This window comes from Tenrec ecaudatus, chromosome 2 (genome assembly GCF_050624435.1).
Source record: "Tenrec ecaudatus isolate mTenEca1 chromosome 2, mTenEca1.hap1, whole genome shotgun sequence".
Lineage (NCBI taxonomy): Eukaryota > Metazoa > Chordata > Mammalia > Afrosoricida > Tenrecidae > Tenrec > Tenrec ecaudatus.
Window position 1 is genome coordinate 213,742,501 of NC_134531.1, and position 19,716 is coordinate 213,762,216.

Genomic DNA, 19,716 nt, shown 5'->3' on the forward strand with positions numbered 1-19,716 from the left:
CTTCATGAGTGCCACCAAGCCAATTCTAACCCATAACAGCTCCGCGGGACACAGCTGAACTGCTGCATCTGTATCTCATCATGGGAGCTGACAGGGGTTCGTGGGTTTGAACTTACTCTGCCACCAGGGACCCTCTGTGTTTGTGATTCCCACCACATAGTCAAGAACAGTATATATAATTGATAGAAAGAAATAACAGAAAATGATCATTGCTCTTTGTTGATCATATTAAATTTTTCTATGGAGAATTAACCTGGGACAGACCTGGGTTATAACTGTTCCTCTCATGTAATTAGTAGTCCCCATTTCAATCTTGAAAGTTCCCCATTTCGAATGGTAAATTATATACGGTCATATTTTATGTACCACATGCTAGAAGTTTCATAGCTAATTTAATGCCTTCCTAAAGCCTTCAGTATTTACATGTACTTACCATTTACTATGAAAACTACAAAAAACATCAAGATGAATTTGAGATCGTCAGTGTCAATGATTTCATTCACTCCTCTAAATAATTCCCTGCAAACAATTCCTAACATGATTGACCTGGAAAGAAAGCAGGAAACTAAAGTTACCTTGGTTTGTGGCTGTCACGTATTTATAATTAGGGTGAGGACATACCTGTTTGGAATTGTAGATGTCTTGGGAACTGGCATTGCTTACCATGAACATCGGAGTTGCAGATAGTTTTCTGATGATGACCGTCAGAAATGTGGGAGCCATTGGTTAGACCTTGCTACCACTGCGTTTACCTATTTCAAAAATATTATTATTCTTATAAGAGTTAGCTCCACCAACAAAACCAGACGCATTTTGTTGCACTTAATAGCCACTCCAGCTATGTCCTAATTATTAAATAAATGCAAATAGAAGTTATTTAATGAATCGTATGTGTCACTTCCTTCCATAACTTCTCTTCCTACAGATGGAACCCCCAAAATTATTTCTGCCTTTAGTGAAAAAGTGGTGAGTCCAGCGGAGCCGGTGTCCCTCATGTGCAACGTGAAGGGAACCCCGTTGCCCACGATCACGTGGACGCTGGATGATGACCCTATCCTGAAGGGTGGCAGTCACCGCATCAGCCAGATGATCACGTCAGAGGGCAACGTGGTCAGCTACCTGAACATCTCCAGCTCTCAGGTCCGGGACGGGGGCGTCTACCGCTGCACGGCCAACAACTCAGCCGGAGTCGTCCTGTACCAGGCTCGAATAAACGTAAGAGGTGCTTGTCAAATCAGCTCCTCAAAAAACACACACATGACTCACGGTAGTGGAGAAGGAGGTTTTTGCATGCACCGAGCTGAGTCTTGGAATGCCAAGAATGGATGATGTGTTGCTTCCCGTTTCCTACCCTTTCCTTCTGATTCAGGAATGGCACTGAGGGGGTTAATGTTGGACATGGCACTTCAGTTTCTTCAGTCAGCTTGTTATCTCTCTTACTTAGCTATCTATCTATCTATCTATCTATCTATCTATCTATCTATCTATCTATCGATCTATCTACCTATCTAACTCTCAGCTGTGTCCACTTGAACTTGGCTTTCCTGGTTTATGCTCTGCATGCCCCTTCCTTCTGATCCCTTCTTCTGTTTTACTACATTCATGGGAAAGCTTCATGCACATGGCACCTTAACTTAGGGTGCACCGTGCAACATGGCAGACACTCCGCCCACACAGTCTATCTTATAGAGAGGGTAAGATGGCGTATCTGTTGCCACCAGTGTCTTCACTTAAACTGCATTATTGTTCAGGGTAGACTAGTTAGACTTGTTATTGAGTAGATTGCCTTTTGTCATTCAAACCATTTTAATAAGAGAAGCTGATAAGCTAAAAACTTTTATAATTCTCTTTGAAAGCCATAAAAAGTAAAAATACGAAACAAGAAACACAAAGCAAACCCTCTTCATGAACGTGCCGATGCAGACTTTTTTTTAAAATTGGAAAGATGTGCCTATATGAAAATAATATGCATTTTCAATTCAAGGGAAAGTACACTCATTTTCCCACATGAGGTGTACCCTGAAATTATTTTCAAGAGTTTCTTTATGTTTCTCCAGGGCCTGCAAGCATTCGACCAATGAAAAATATCACAGCAATAGCAGGACGGGATACCTATATCCACTGCCGTGTGATTGGCTACCCATATTACTCCATCAAATGGTATAAGAACTCGAATTTGCTTCCTTTTAACCACCGCCAAGTGGCGTTTGAGAACAATGGAACGCTAAAGCTCTCAGATGTGCAAAAGGAAGTGGACGAGGGGGAGTACACATGCAACGTCCTGGTCCAGCCGCAGCTCTCCACCAGCCAGAGTGTTCATGTCACAGTGAAAGGTAATGCTCCTCTCCCACGCTCTCAGCTCCTCAGGGTTACCCAACTGTTCCCGTCTATGATGGGTTGTTGTTGGCTGACCACTGGCTCATGGCGACCTCATGCCCGATGGGATAGCACTGTCGTGATGCGTAAGCCTTTCATTTTCTGGTTTTGAAGTCTTTCTTTCTAGACCAAACACGAAGACTGCTGTAATTCTGAGAAGTCTGCATGTGATGAATACATTAGGATCTCTGTTGCCCTTATTAAGTGGCCCTGTTGGCATAGTGGGTTAGGTTCATACTCACCAGCTTGCCCTAGAAGAAAGATGAGACTGGCTGCTCACACACACAGTATAGTCTTGGAAACCCTAAGGAATTGCAGTCTGCACTATGAGTTGGGATTGACTCCATGACAGTCAATTTTCCTTACACAAGACATATGAAATTTCTTTTCATATAATTTTTGGCTTGGTGTTCCAGAAGACATATGTACTTAACATAGCCACAGGGGACAAGAGAACCAGATCATTTTGGCTTTGTTAGCAAATATATTTAAAAATATATATCTTGGTCTTTAAACCTTAAGTTTTCTTTTTTAATCATTTGACTAGGGGTTCATATAACTCATCGCAATCCATACATCCATCAATTGTGTAAAGCACATTTGTAAATTTGTTTCCCTCATCATTCTCAAAACATTTGCTCTCCACTTAAGCCTTTGGCATCAGCTCCTCATTATCCATTCCCCCCTGCCCCCCTCACCCTCAGGAACCCTTGATAATTTATAAATTATTATTTTGTTATATCTCGTACTGTCCGATGTCTCCCTTCCCCCCCACTTTTATCTTGTCTGTCCCCCAGGGAGGAGGTTATATGTAGATCCTTGTAATCGGTTCCCCCTTTCCACCCCACCCTCCCGGCATCGCTACTCTCACAACTGGTCCTGAAGGGATCATCTGTCCTGGAAGTTTTCTTAATTAAGATCAAACAATAGTTAAGCTTAACTAGTAAGAAATGACTGCCTTGAATTATATGCTCTCGAGAAAAATCTGTGTAGTTTTAAAATGACAAGAACCCCAAAGACTTTTCAGGAATCTTAGAGAGCAGAGTTTATTTAAAGGAGGATCCAGAGCAATTTTGATAAGGAGTGGGACTGTAATTAATGCCAATCAGTTGTGCACATTGAACTGTTATATATTTTCCTCTGTATATTCACAACAAGGTAAGTAAAATTTGAAAACAAGTAAAGCTACCTTTGTCCCCTAAAAATGGGTTCATTTATAATCCAATTGGAAAGTCTTTTTTATACTGTAGGATGACTTCAGTCAAACTTCTCATGTGTGCTAGATAAGTAGCAATAACAATGAAGTAGGAATTCATATAGTTAAAGGAGCCACCAGTATGTTTCCTAACTTAAATTTATGACCTGTTCTATTATGGACTCCAGCCATCAAGATAAGCTTTGGACATCATGCAAGGCAGGTACCCAAGAACCAGAATTGCGCTGGGTGGAGCAGAGCTTGCATTGAATGCATTTTTCCCATTAGGAGAGCATCAAGCAACTCGCTCTGAGTTAGTGCGCCCAGTGCCATCACCTGGGAAGGTTCTCTCTGGTCACAATAAATTTTTTTATAAAGGAAGTTTCGCTCAAACCTTGGAGGGTTTTTTGTTTGTTTTGCGGTGGCTGATTTAAGAGAACAGCATACAGCAGTGAGATTTTGCTTTCTGCTTGGGAAAAATGCTGCAGAAACTCTTTCGATTTTGAACACAGCCTGCAAGGACAGCACTATGGGAAAAATGCAAGTGTATGAGTTGATTGCTGACACACCTCATTTTAGGCATCTGTCAACTTCCCAAACTGATGAAAATGGTTACTTGTAATGCGTTTGGAGTTCTTTCCACCAGGTCAGACTGTTCATCAAGCATTCTATGTAGAGGTTCTGAAAAGATAGCATAACAGTGTGCGACAAAAAAAAAAAAAGGCCTGATTTGTGGCAGATTGGGAATTGGTTTTGCCACCACAACAATGGACCTGCTCACGCAGCCATTTCAGTGTGCCAGTTTTTGTCCAAAAACAGCATGCCTCTCTTGCCCCATGCACCTTACTCACCTGACCTCACTCTGTGCGACTTCTTTTTGTTTCCATTAATGAAGAAAGACATGAAAGGACAGTGATTTGAGGACTTGGAGGAGGTAAAGGAAACAAATGAGGGAGGTGCTGTCCGCCATCCATCCAAACAGATGAGTTTGAAAACCGTGTCCAAGAATGGAATCACAGATTTCACAAATGGGTCATGTGTAATGGAGAGTCCTTTGAAAGTTATAAGGTTGTTTTAGAAAAAGTACATATACTTACAGCTTTGGAGGGAGATCCATTTTTTGGTACCCCTTCATGTAGCCCCACCCCAGTCTCCTTACCAGTAAAGGCTGCCTTAGTGAAAACAGTCACTCAGGAGTTTCCCAGTGCTCATGGCGGATCCCGAGGGAAACCCATTTCTTTCCTGTCCAAGTCAGTGTCTTCAGCTGGTGACGAAATGATGTTCATAATGACATAACAGCTGTGTTGTGTCATGAAATGAGGAGCTCTAATGGCAGTTCCTTAGCTCTGGCCTGGCTGACAGTTAAGTCAGTAGTTTGAACCCAGCTCCTGCTCTGGGGAGCGAATGATGACCTCGCTGCTCTCCTGGAGATCGCCACTTTAGAAACCAAAAGGGGCAGCTCTCTCTGTCCTACGGAGTCGAGTCGACTTAATGGCAGTCAATTAAATGCAGTAAAATGATCTCAAAAGCACATGGAGGCAGCCTCGAGACATGCGGAGTTTCTTGCCTGGGCTATCGAAAGGATTGCATAGACTCACCCAGGGATCTTCAAGTTCCTGGTTATAAAGGTGCACAGTTCATGGGGGTCTACTTTCTCCCACCTCCCGTTACACTTGGCAAGAGCCATCTACATACTTACACACACACAAAAACACGTAGTTTGTCACATGTGCATTAAGTCTATAATATGCTAGATATATGTTCACAAATGTGAATGATTTTAATTCATATCTACCTTAGTTTTGTCCCCCTCAAATTGTTAGAAATGTTTGATTAACACCACATTGTAATGCTGAGTACATTTCGTCGTTGGGTCTTATGTATTTCTCCCACCATCATTTATATTTATGAAGCGTCTTCTCCCCGCTCTGCACTTGTCTGAGCGCTAAGAGTATGAAGATGAAGGAGATGACAGAGTTCTTTTCCTCATGGAGTTCTTATTCCAGTCCAGAGAGACAAATAATAAGCAGGTAAAACAAATGAGCAAAAGAGAATCTCTCTCCTACTATTCTCTATTTATGCAGAGAGTTCAAACATGACCATCCATCTAACAGGTTAGCTGGATCAGAGGATCAGAAGCCATATAAATGAATGTGTACTGTCGCTTATTAAAATAAATTCACCTATCCTGCTGGACAGTTTACCCATACTGATCTTTTGAAAATTACTATCCTGCTGAATTGTACAGAATTTTCAAATATGGACATAATTTATTATATAATATTTAAAGCTACATTTATTAATATCACAGTTGGAGATATATATATATTTAGGAAACAAAAATACAAAGAAGGTACTTTTCATCAGTGAATTAAAAAAATTTGCCAGACCAGCACAAAACAATATTAATCAAATCCTTTTCATTTTAATTGATAGAATTCAACTAGAGATTAAATTACAGTAGAGTTAAAAATAAAGTAGGACCAAATGCCATTAAAAACCCGTTGCCATTGAATTGATCCTAACTTGTAGTAATCTAATGTGCTACAAAGTAGACCTGTGATCCAGAGACTTTTCTTAGCTTTCGTTCTATGGAAGCAGATTGCCAAGTCTTCTGTTGCCACGTTTCTACTGAGAGGATTCCAGTCACTGAGCCTCAGGCTACTTTTCAAGACCAAATCTCATGGACGGGCGATGTAGGATGACTGCCGGTATGTGTGGTACCATCTGTAGGATTTAACAGGGTGGTAAGGGAAGTCTTGTTTGAAAAGGTGAGGTTTGAGGAAGTGCGTGAAGGTATGTGAAAGAGCCAAACTGACATCAGGGGAAAGAACATTTTGTGCAAAAGGAACAGATGGGGCTAAAGCAGTCAGGAGACTACCCAGCAACCCTGAGCAGTAGAGAAAGGGTAGGGTCCAAAATACAAAGACTGCAAGCGTTTAGTAGAGGATGAGACAGCTAGGCCATGTCATATAGGGCTTTGTAGACCATGGTTTGCGTTGTAAAGTCTTAGATCTTTCTTATGAATGAGATGGAGGAGTTATTGGATGATTTTACGTAGAAGAGGTCAGGCCATGGCTTAGGTCTTCAAAAGAGGCTCTGGCTGCTGTACTGTGAATAGGGCACAAGAGAAGAGGAGGAGTGGGGACTTGCTGGGACTCTCCTCTAAGGTGTGAGGTGTTGGTTGCTTGGACTAGGGTAGAGCTGTAGAGGAATGAGTAGAGACAGATTCCGGATATATTTTGCAGGTCTAGTCAATAGGACCACCGATGAAGTGTGTGAGATGTTAGGGAAATAAAGTTGTCAAGAATCACTGCATGAGTTTGGACTGAGAAATGAAAAGAAACACCCTGCTGTCAGCGGTGAAAGCAAAAGATGTCGCGAAGCAGACAGGGAAGAAATGGAGCATGTCTAGTTTTCGATACGTTGCCATTGAAATATGTGTTAAACAAATAAATAGGAAGGTGGCTCTTTAAGACTGGATGGGATTGAGGAACCAGGACTGCGTGTTTGAAGACCACAGTACATAGCTGGCATGTACATAGCATGGGCCTTTGTGAACGCTACTGTTGAGTTTAATTTTGTGTTGAGAGACACAGCAAATGTTTACCTAGAATCATACTAGATATACGTTAGACAGAAATACAAGGAAAAGGCTCCTGTTTATACATTTCCTCGTTTAACATGAATCAATGTATTGACCATGGACATATTGGTTACAAAAGATAGGAACTCATATCAAAATCGTTTAAACAGGTGTGTTGCTGGAGGCTCGATCTATCTATACATTACCATATTAATACAAGTTATGGGTGATTTAGAGCCAGTATATGTTCAATAAGGACTTTCCAAAAGGACCATGGACTGCTCAAAGGGTAGACAAATGTGTTTTGGAAGAAGTATTGCCAGAGTGCTCCTTAGAGGCAAGGATGGCAAGACTTCATCTTCCCTGCTTTGAACATATGATCAGGAGAGACTGGTCCTTGGAGGAGGACATTGTACTTGGTGAGGTGGAAGTCAGTGAAAAAGAGGAAGGGCCGCAACAAGATGGAGTGTCACCGTGGCTGCAACAATGGCCTTGCTGTGGCGGGAACGATTGTGAGGATGGCACAGGACCCTGCAGTGTTTCGTTCTGTGTCCATAGGGTCAGATGGGTCAGATCTGACTTGAAGGCACCTAACAAGAGAACTAGTTTTGGTCTCAGAGGAGTTCTGATCTGGGCACTTGTTTCCTATTCAAACCTTTTCTCTACTTCTCTTCTGTTTATCCATCAACTTGTGAGTTTCCATAGAGTTGGCTCAGATCCACGGTCTCCCCATGTATACAGAACACAAGGTTGCCTGATCCAGAACCATCTTCATTGGCATGTTTGAGTCCATTGTTGCAAACATGTCTGTCGATTTCACTGACAGTGTCTCTCACAGTGGCTGGCCCTCTGCTCTGACAAGCACAATGACTTCTGCAGCAGTGGGTCCTCGTGGTGACAAGCACAACGTGAGTCAAAGTCTTAGATCAGCAGTCTCTGTTCTATCAAGTATTCATTCATTGACTAATTTTTAGATGCAGATCACCAGACTTTTTTACCCTAGTCTGTCTAAATTTAGAAATTCTACTGAGACCTGTCCCCCAGGCCTGATTCTGCTGGTATTTGAAACACTGGTGACATAACTCATGTTGTCACAGCCATACTAAGCCACCAGAACATGACAAACTGACATATGGGTAGTGGAAGTGTTCATTATATAAAAGTGATATGTACATTTGCCAAAGCAGATCTGGGAGTGCATACATTTTGTCAAATTATTGCTTCAAAACAGATTTTAAGGAGCATTTTCTAAGATAAATTACAATAATTGACTACTAATACTCTAGGATTTCTCACCTTATTTTTATTTCATTATCCATCTTTTATGTATAGAAAAATGAAGCTTTGCATGTCAAGAGAGAAAAATTCCTGGCTGGGTGAGTGGAAACAGAGACCACCCTGCTTAAGCCCGTTTAGAACTTTCCTAATGAAAAACAACAAATTAGGGAATGCTCTGTACCGGTCTAGGCTTTTCTCTCTCTTTTTCCCTTTTTTGGTATTGCAGCCTAGCAGCTATGTCCATCGTTACTTGGTCTAAAATACCACTTGCATACCTTATTTAGGATGACTTCTAACTTTTTATATATACCAGCAATTATATACCATTAGCAATTTTCAGTTTTACTCAGATGTTAGAAAGGGCATAAGGAGATTGACTTAGAAAATTTAGATTTAAACTGTAAAATGTTTTATAAAGGAGTATGCAACTTAAATTATACATCAGGGGCTATTATTTTAGTGCATCAAATCTTTTAAGATTGAATGATCTATACCATTTTCAATTATAAAATATTTATGGTTGGGAACAATCCTGGGGTAACATGTATGGTCTGCACACATTAGGTTCTGTCGAGTCAGGCTGATTCGCAGTGTCCCTTTGTACATCAGAAGCAAACATTGTCCAGTCCTGCGCCATCCTTAAAATGTGTGCTATGTGTGAGCTCATTGTTGCAGCCAGTGTCTGTCCATCTTGTTGAGGATCTTCTGTTTCACTTCTACTTGACGCTTCAACTTGACCCAACACACTATTCCTTTCCAGGAACTGGTTTCTCTTTATAACATGGCCAAAGTATGGGAGATAAAGTCTTGCCATCCTTTCTTCTAAGGAGCCTCTGACTGTACGTCTTCCAAGACAAATTTTAGCCGTCAATGGTACTTGCGATATTTTTCTGCAGCACTATAATGTAAACGCATTGATTCTTCAGTCTTCCTGCTCCAGTGCCCACCTTCCACCTGCAGCCAAAGCAATTGAAAACTCCATGGCTTGGGTCAGGTACACCTTCGACCTCATAGTAACAGCCTTTCTCTTCAAAACTGTAAAGAGATATTGTGCGATGCATCCTTTGATCTCTTTACTGCTGCTTCCATGAGCATTGGTTGTGGATCCAAGCAAGATGAAATCCTCAAGATCTTCAATCATTTCTCCATGTATCATGATATTACCTAATGGTTCAGTTATAAGGCTCTTGGTCGTCTTTACATTGAGTCATAATGCATACTGAAGGATGCACTCCTCACCCTTCATGAACAAGTGCTTCCAGTCTTCCCATCTTTCAGAAAGCAAGGTTGTGTTTATCTGCATCTCAGATTTTTAATAAGTCTTCTTCCAATCCCGATGTCACACTCTTCGCCATATATTCCAGCTTTTCTGATGATTTGCTGAACACTCAGATTTAATACGTATGGGGAAAGGATACAACCCTGATCCACATCTTGCTAGTTTTTACACTATGTAGTATGTCCTTGATCAGTTAGAGAGATTGCCTCTGGTCCGGACACAGGTTCTGGAATTCCCAATGTTCTCCATGCTGTCCATGGTTTGTTTTGTTCTCCACAGTCAAATGGCTTTGCAGAGTCTACAAAGCACAAGTAAACATCTTTGTGGTGTTCTCCAGTTTCAACCAAGAGCCATATGACATCAGCAATATTATCCTTTGTTACACATTCTCTTCTGAATCTGGCTTGAATACCAGTATATGCACTGCTCCAAATATTGCCGAGTGATTTTCAGCAAAATGTTACTGGCATGTGATATCAATTCTATTGTTTGATAATTTCTGCACTCTATGGGCTCACCTTTCTTTGGCGTAAGTATAAATATGTATCTCTTCCAGTCAGTTCACCAAGGTAGCTATCTTCCAAATTTCTTGGCAGAGATGAATAAGGGCCTCCAGGGCTTCAGTGTATTGAAACGTTTCAGTTGATATTCCATCAATTCAGAGAGCCTTGTTTTTTCCTAATGCCTTCAGTTTCAGCTGAATTTTCCCTTCAGTACCATCAATTCTTGATCAGATGCGACCTCTTGAAGTGGTGGAATGCCCGCTGCTTCTTTTGAGTACAGTTGCTCTGTGTATTCTTTCCATCTATTTTTTATGCTTCCTGCATGGTTCAATATTTTACTCATAGAAGATTTTTAAAATAGCAACTCAAGGCTAGGATTTTTTTCATTTCTTTTTATACTCTAAAGAGTTCTATTGGCATATACTTCACGTGCCACGCCATTTATTCATTCGAGCTTTGTGCAATCATCACCACAGTCAATTTCTCAATGTTTTCTTCCCGTGCTCATTACTAGCTCCCTCATTTCCCTACCCTCCCTTGGCATCGCCCCATCTACAGATCTGTCTATCCTGATTTCATATACTGATAAAGCACAATTATACAAAAGCATGCACTGAAGACAAACAAATAAAACAACTAGTAGACAAAGCAAAAATACCTCAATCAAAGAGAAAGCAGAAAATAGTAAAAACTGAAATAACTTTGAAATGGGGCAAAAGAGAGATCAAAGAGATCAGATGATTAGGTATTACAGTTTGACCTAATCCTATTTGCCATAATGGATTTACAATGTTCTCTTTCTAATAGCGACGCTATTCACATTCCCTGACTGGTCAGAGAGGACTCACCAGATGTTCACTACTTGTGGGAATCCTGGGAATGGATTGGATTTGGCTCCCACTGTCATCCATATCCTCTGCCAATCGGGTGTCCACAATTTAAGCTCTGATACCATTCTATCCTTTGGAATCGAATTGTATTTACAATCCTTGGGTCACACAGGCTGGTGTGTGAACCATCTCCATCCATTGCCATCTTCTTCCCTGTGGCCTTGGTTGACACCTCACTTAGATGACTGCTTGTTTCAAGACAAACCTTTAAGACCCCAGATGCTATGCTACTGCATTGTCAAGCAACATCGGGTTTCTTACCACCCTTTGCTCTAGCACCCGTCTCTTTAGCGATTTCATGAGGCTGGGCATCGAGCACGAATATGTCATAAGAACTAATTTTTCTTAGATTAGGGCTAGAATTAAGTTTCTCACTCTGTGCTGTACATGCTCTTTGGTTTTGGTTTTTGAACTTCATGTTTCATTATAATGCTTTACATTGTCTCCTCAAGCTACACTCTGAAATGTTCTGTTCAGCTCTTTTACTTCATCTTTTATTTGCTACAATCAAGAACTAGTTTCAGAGTCTGTTCTGACATACATTTTGATCTTCCCTTTCTTTCCTGCTGCATTAGTCTGGGTACTTTAAAGAAGCAAATCCACAGAAGCACATGTATAAGAGAGAGTTTTATATAAAGGGTAAGTGTGTATCATGAAAACATCCCAACCCAGGTCTGCCCAAGCTCACAAGTCCAACATTAACCCATATGTTCGACACCAATCCACAAAGTCCTCCTCCATCTCACAAAACACACACAATGATGCCGACTGCAGGAGGAAAGCCAAGTCAGTGAATGTGTAAGCATCTCAGCGTGGGCAGGGGTCTCCACACGGCTGCTCCAGCACCCAGGGCTGCATCGGGGTAGGGCCATGTGGCTTCTCCTCAGGGATGTCTTGCAGGAAGTGAGCCTTGCCAGCTGAAGCAGGAACTGGTTAAGGCAGCTGCACCCTGGTCAGACCATCACAAAACAAGAGACCTGAGAACTCGAATTAACCTTCAATTAACCCCACATGTGTTTATCGGCCAGGTTGGCACAATAAACTAACTCACCAATTTAATAGAACAAAGTGTTTTTGCATTTACGGAGGACTTGAGTAGATTCCCAATATCCGTCTGCTACCTTAATACTAAACATTTAAAAATATATGTACATAGACATATAGCCCTATCATTATATAGTAATGTATTTATACATGTACATGATATGTTTATACATCTATAAATGTCTTTAGCCTCCTAGGTCTTTCCGCAGTTTCCTTTTACTTTCCTCCTGTCCTACAGTTATGTTTGACCTTCTCAGTAATTCCTCTGGACTACGTTGCACTTGATCAAATTCCACCAAGCATTCTATGCCCTCCCCCATCAATTTTAGATCTCTTGTTGGTCCCTTGTCCCTAGGTTTGTTGGCCCCCACCTCCCTTTCCCCACCTCCTCCTCTCCCATGTCCCCACGGAACCATTGGTCCCATTGTTTTCTCCTGCTTAGCTTATCTAGATAGATGTGAGGAAAAGAAAACAAAACAAAAGCCTAGTTCCAGGTCTGTCTGTTGACCCTTCTGAATGTTTTCCAATCGGGTCTGATGAGGTGCCAAGCACTGTTCCCCGAATATGAAGTCTATTTTCAGGATTCCTTTGGGATTTCATTGCTTTGCTCCCCTTGCTGCTATGTTGCACTCCCTTCGTGTTACATCCTGGTATGTGTGTGTGTGTGTGTGTGTGTGTGTCGGGGGGGAGGGGATGTCAGACCAGTGTCTCAGGTGCTGCTCCCCATTAGCTCTGTGAACACCACCCCACCCCCAAGTCTTTTGATTGGCAGCTAAATCCTTAACAATTTATGCTACCCAAGGTCTAGCTAATTTTCTTGTGGTCTGTTCCAAAATCATGCTATTTCTCTGTCAACCATGTTCTTTGGGCTGATATTTAGCTTGTAGACACTATTCTTTATGTCTAACCTACTAGGAATCCTACTTTTTTCAGTATATACAGTGTCTGGTGGAAGAAAAGGGAAGCTTTCTACTCCCTTATAGGGATATAATCTTGGAAACCCACAGGGACAGTTCTAATTATCCTATGGGGGTGCTATGAGTCAAGTTGATCCATTTTGAGTTTCTAGTCTTTTAATTCCAGTAATAACATTTTTATTCTCATTTTATTCCATTTCACATACATTTGATGAGTTTATGAATATGCACAGGTACATGTTAGAGATGAAGACACATGTTCAGAGTGAGCATTGTTCTCGTAAGCTTCGAGCCCATATCTCAAGATAAGACTCACAGACTCTTTTTGCCATCAACTTGATGCTGGTTCTTGGTGACCCTATGTGTATCAGAGAAGACCTGAGGTCAATAGGTTTTCCATGGCTGAACTTTCATTAAAGTATATCTCACAAAAGTACCTCTCGGCTGAGCGAATCTCTTAAATGAGTGGTTCTCAACCTTCCTGACTCAGCACCCTTCAATACAGTTCTTCATGTTGTGGTGACCCCCAACCATAGAATTATTTTCATTGCTACTTAATGACTGTAATTTTGTTACTGTTAGGTATTGTAATGTAAATATTTGATATGCAGGATGTATTTTCTTTTTTCTGTTTTTTTAAACCACTTTATTGGGGGCTCGTACAACTCTTATCATAATCTTTACATAGATCCATTGTCTCCATAGATCCATTGTCTCAAGCACATTTGTACATATGTTGCCATCATCGCTTTCCAAGCATTTTTTCTCCACTTGAGCCCTTGGTATCAGCTTCTCATTTTTCCCCTCCCTCAGGAACTCTTGATAATTTACCAATTATTTTTCAATGTCTTCCAATGCCCTATGTCTCCCCCCACCCCCTTCTCTGTTGTCCACCCCCCTGGGAGGGAGTTAAAGATAGGTCATTGTGATTGGTTCCCCATTTCTTCCCCCACCTTACCCTTATCCTCCTGGTATGGCTATATCCAGTATTGGTCCCAAGGAGTTTTTCTGTCCTGGATTCCCTGTGTTTCCAGCTCTTATCTGTACCCGTGTACATGCTCTGGTCTAGCCAGATTTGTAAGGTAGAATTAGGGTCATGATAGTGGTGGGAGGATGGGGGAAGGAAGCATTAAAGAACCAGAGAAAAGCTGTTTATGTTTCATTGGTGCTATCCTGGCCCGTCTTCTCCTCACAACCCTTCTGTAAGGAGAAGTCCAATTGCTTACAGATTGGCTTTTGGCCTCCACTCTACATTACCCCCCCTCATTCACATTATAATTTTTTCGTTCTGGGTCTTTGATGCCTGGTACCTGATCTCATTGACACCTCATGATCACACAGGCTGGTGTGCTTCTTCCATGTGGGCTTTGTTGTTGTTCAGCTAGATGGCTGCTTGTTTATCTTCATGCCTTGAAGAACCCAGATGCTGTATCTTTTGATAGCCAGGCACCATCAGCTTTCTTCACCACATTTGCTTATACAACCGCTTTGCCTTCAGCGGTTGTGTCAGGAAGGTGAGCATTTCAGAGTGCTGATTATTAGAACAAAGTGTTCTTGTGTTGGGGGAGTACTTGAGTAGAGGCCCAATGTCCATCTGCTACCTTAATACTAAACCTATAAATATATGAACATAGATCTATCTCCCTATCATCATATATAAATATATTTACATATGTATATGCCTGTATTTACATCTCTATAAATGCCCTTTGCCTCCTAGTTCTCTCCTCTATTTCCTTTTACTTTCCTCTTGTCCCCCTATCATGTTCAGCCTTCATTTGGGGTTCAGGAATTCCTCTCGGTTACATTGCACATGATAAAGCCCCACCAGACCTCCTCCACCCTCTTGCCATCGACCCTTGGTCCCTTGTAGTTCCCTTATCCCTCTGTCTGTTAATATCTACTTCCTTTCCCCCACCTCCCCCTTTCCCATGTCCCCCCACAACTTTAGTCCCATTGTTCTCTCTTCTGGCTTGTTTACGCAGGATGTATTTTCATTGTTACAAATTGACCACAATTAAAGTGTAGTGATTAATCACAAAACAATATGTAATTATATATTGTTAAATATTTATTTCTAATTACAAATAAATGAAATTTTGTCTGGACACATGGTGTAGCATGGGTAACAATCTTAATATAACAACAGTAAGTTACATTGTTACATTTTGTAACAGTATGAGTAAAATGCCAAAGTCAGTGTGAAGGTTGAGATAGCTTATTTCACACCAGATCAGCATATATGCATGTGGACAACTCACCTGAGACAGAGGAGCGGATTCTCGGGTCCTACAACCATCAGAAATATGTGTTTTCTGATGGCTTAGGTGCCCCTGTGAAAGGGTTGTTGTCCCCCAAGGGGGGTCACATGACCCACAAATTGAGAACCGCTGCTGGAAACGTTCAACCACCTTTGAACCACCACTGAAGGAAGAGAGGTTGGGCTGCAAAGCAGACTGACAGCTTCAGGCAAAAGCCCAGGGAACTATGTAGCTGATCTGAGTTGAGTTCTTCACCTGACTTTTATGCCTCAATTTAAAAGGGTAGTGTAAAACCTCCTGTGACCTCACAAGGAGGCATGGTGAAAATCCCCATCAGCACCCACCACTGGCAGATTCCTGTGAGGTAGCGCTCTGAAATGCCTCTGCCCACCAATGCCCCTTACCAATTCTGACCGACAGTTCCTTCTACGGCACTATGCTTATCTGCTAGGTGTGACCATTCATTGCAGCCGCCACACAAAACTCACAGACAAGTATCAGAAATGTGAAGAATACAGTTATTTGGAACACAGCACCTCTCCTTAGCCATGGCCAGAGATGTACCTCTCTCTGGCTCCCGGTCTCTCCATCACATGGCACCTTGGCCTCGGTCTGAGCAGTGGGCACTGACGAATGCCGGGAGTCGACCTTTTTGCCGGAAGGCTCGCAGCTGCATTCACTTTGTGTGCAGGGAAATCTGCTGTCTTTCAATCTGCCTCTTGATTTTGCTAGTGAATCAATCTCTGTTGCACTCCTCTCTGCTCCTTTAGTGTCACATCTGTCTCTAGATGGAAAAGGTTCACTGTGGGGATCCTAGGGTGCAAAGGATGTGCTCTGATCCTGGTCTTCTTTGTTGATAATACTCAGATCTCCCCATTCCTGCTTCTAAGCTATCTCACACACCCTATTCAAATGGTCTTACCCAGTCATTTGGTGAGAGTGACAAAGACTATGGTTGGAAAAGCTACAGTTCACTGTCCCACACGCCCCTCAATCAGCTAGCAGCTGTAGGTCAGCCCAGCAAAGGTGTGTCTTTAGGAGAGGGGGGTCATTGTGCTGAGCTGATTTTCAATGCTGCTATTAATCAAAGTCTGCCAGTGTACCTCAGCTTCAGCATCTGGGGAAAAACAAAAATAAAAAACAACCTTTCTTGAAAAGGGATTGAGGAAAGGCATCTCCATGAACACCAACTCGTATTTCTTCAAGAACTATGTAGCTATCAAAGAACTATACATGTATATTTTCCTACAACTTTGTTGACATTAAATTTGCCTTTTTTATTTAATGATATTACTTCAGTACTTCAGTTCAGAAGTGAAAATTATCACAGTAAGTGAGAATAGTATAATTATACTAAACCTTTGTTATCAAAATAATTCTTAACACAACGAATAACTTTAGTCCTGTGATTCATTTATTCAGATAGTGTTTGTCCATCTACTGTCACTAGAAGGTGGCTCCCAAAGAGAGGCTGGGGTCATCAGGAAAGTTGGCAGACAAACAGAACTGTAAACCTGGCTGGATATGGCCAGTGCCCTCCGAGAGGACCAACAATGGTCAGAAATAGAAGATGCTCCAGTTGACTGGGGTGAACAGCAGTATGAAAATAGGAAAATCATGGATTTTAGCACATCAGTAATGTATGTAGAATAACTTAGAATCAGAGATGATAGACATCTAACAAGTTCTGAGTCTGCTTGTCACAGAAGAGTTTCCAAGGGGAAACTCAGCATCACCAGGGGTCTAGAGTCAGGAGGCAATGGTTCCCAAAGCAGGTGGCAAATGAGTGAAGTTTTCGAATGATAGGATAAGAGAGGTGAGAATGGGCTGGATGATGGGGGTGAGATCACAGATGGGAACAGTGTGCACTCTTCACAATCAGAAATTATTATGGTGGAAACAATAAAGGTACTCATTGTAGGTGAAAGTTGTTGGTCTGGAGGGATGTCAGTCTGGACCTTGCGGTGTTCCTGGATCCTACAGGCAGTGAAGAAATTGAAAGAGAGGCATGTGTTCAGAACAACATGTTGTGGTTGCACTTTTTCATAAATAAGGTCAGAGTATACTCAACCGCAACAAGCGACAACACCAACAATAAACATGGAGTCTGTTTGTGTCAAGTGCATTTAAAGGATTTGATTTTCACAGTAAGTTGTGGGCCTTGTGTCAAAGAACTAGAACGGAAAGCAGACAGAGTGAAGCTTCCATGAACCAAATGGGCCCTGGGTGTGTTGATTCTCTATTCCTTCCCCTACCACTCTCATGAATTCCATTTCATGATCGCCATTGTATACAAGAAGAAACAGAATCACAGAGTTAAAGAAACTGGATCAAGAAAACACTGTTAATTGCCCAAAATAAACTAAAACTAAACCCATACCAATATGTGGTACTAAGGAAAGAATTTTTAATATTCCCATGAAAAGCAATATGCAATTACTTCTTAAGGGAAAATACACAGAAACATAGGCTGATTTAGCTTTCTTGTTGAGAGCTGAGGAACAAAGATTATAGGCTGGCATTTAGCAACATCTTGTGACTCTGAACAGCCACAGAGAGGAGCCAATCCCGACTCAGAGGAAATGCGCACAGGGAGTACTAAGTGACATTTAGGAGATATTTACATAGCTCTTGTAGAAAGGTTATATCAAAACCTGTTGTGAGTCACATTCAGAATTTCTGCTGCTGTAATATCACAGGCTTTTATAACCAACAAGATTCAGATAATGTACTTTTTACTTCGGTGACATAATGAATTAGATAAAGTAATCACTGGGCCTCAAAGGGATGGCTTGCTTTTGCTGACACTGAATCACTTGCCTTAGTTTTGTCTCTAATTTTATGTCTTCTGAATGCAAACTTTTATAGTTTTGAACTCTTGAAAAGATTTTTTGAGAATTGTATACCACATCCTCATGAGTCATGGCTTAAAGAAAAAGAAAGCAATTGTGTTTGACATACAGGTCAGGTGAATTGTTAATTGCATACCATAACTTTGCTTGCCTTCTTTGTGGAAGACCTGTAATTTGTGTTTAGTTTTTCATCTCCCTTTAATTGCTAACTATGGGGTCTTATTAAGCCCTCCTCAATATTTGAATTTCCAATATCCAGTTTAAACAAAGACATGAGATAGCTAATAATGTTAGGACCACTTATGTTAGTCTTGGTTGACTTGAGAAACAAATTCATAAACACATATGTGTATAAGAAAGAGCTTTATATAAAAGAGCAATTACATATTGAGAAACCATCCCAGTCCAGTCCAGATCAAGTCCATAAGTCTGATATGAGCCCATATGTCCATTAACAATCTATAAATGCCTTTTCAAACTCACACAGAACAGTCAATGATGACGAATGCAGGAAGATCACAGGCCAGTGGGTGGAATGTCTTGTGGATCCAGCATCTCAGTGCTGGCAGAAGTCTCCACGTGGCTCCTTTAGCTCCAGGGCTCTAGTATAGCTCCATGGTTCTTGTCAGCAGGAATACATAAAGCAGAGAGGGTGTGTGTCTTGATCTCCACAGTGTCTCCAATTTAGGTGATCAAGATGCAACCTGATTGACATGTTAAGCTCCACCCCTTCACTCTTAATAGTCTCCAGTCTACCAGATTATGTAACTACCACACCATTTAATATGGTTAAAGACCTCAAAAACATGGTTCCAAGATCAGTACTACCAGTATCACCTGGAAAGTTGTAAGAAATGGAAATTCTCAGGATCCAACCCAGATTGACTGAATCAGACATATCAATGATTGTTTTACCTTTTCCAGTGATTGTATGCCTTTTCCAAAGGAATATAAACAAGTTATAGAAAAAGTGAATGCTGACTCATTAGGAACATCCCTCCATTACACTTCTCTTCCTTTTTCTCTTCCAGTTCCACCTTTTATCCAACCTTTTGAGTTTCCAAGATTCTCCATAGGGCAGAGAGTCTTCATCCCATGTGTCGTGGTCTCAGGGGACTTACCAATCACCATCACCTGGCAGAAAGATGGCCGACCTATCCCAGCAAGCCTCGGCGTGACCATCGACAACATTGACTTCACCAGCTCCTTAAGGATTTCGAACCTCTCCTTGATGCACAATGGGAACTACACCTGCATCGCACGGAATGAGGCAGCGGCTGTGGAGCATCAAAGCCAGCTCATTGTGAGAGGTAAGCAGGGGACTTGACCTTGATTGGCCAGGTGTCAATCAAACCAAATTCAACAACGTTCCAGATGGTGTGTGCCTGAAATTATATGAAAATTACTGGTCATCACAAAGAAAAACATGTAGAATGCCTGTGAGTGCCAAGTCAACGCTTCATTGACCTCAAGTATGAAATGTCAAATAATTGTGCAAAGGAAAGTAGAAGAGAATAAAGATGGAAGAGCTGTAG

At 41.5% G+C, this 19,716-nt stretch overlaps 1 protein-coding gene across 1 annotated transcript in view; it reads left to right on the top strand.

The window, feature by feature from the left end:
- The window catches only part of DSCAM (DS cell adhesion molecule), a 646,922-nt gene that overhangs the window by 380,099 nt on the left and 247,107 nt on the right, over positions 1 to 19,716 (top strand). Inside the window, exons 7-9 of the mRNA XM_075542914.1 lie at positions 926 to 1,222; positions 2,058 to 2,333; positions 19,213 to 19,491. Of these exons, the coding sequence (XP_075399029.1) occupies positions 926 to 1,222; positions 2,058 to 2,333; positions 19,213 to 19,491 (852 nt within the window). The remainder of the gene's footprint in view (positions 1 to 925; positions 1,223 to 2,057; positions 2,334 to 19,212; positions 19,492 to 19,716) is intronic.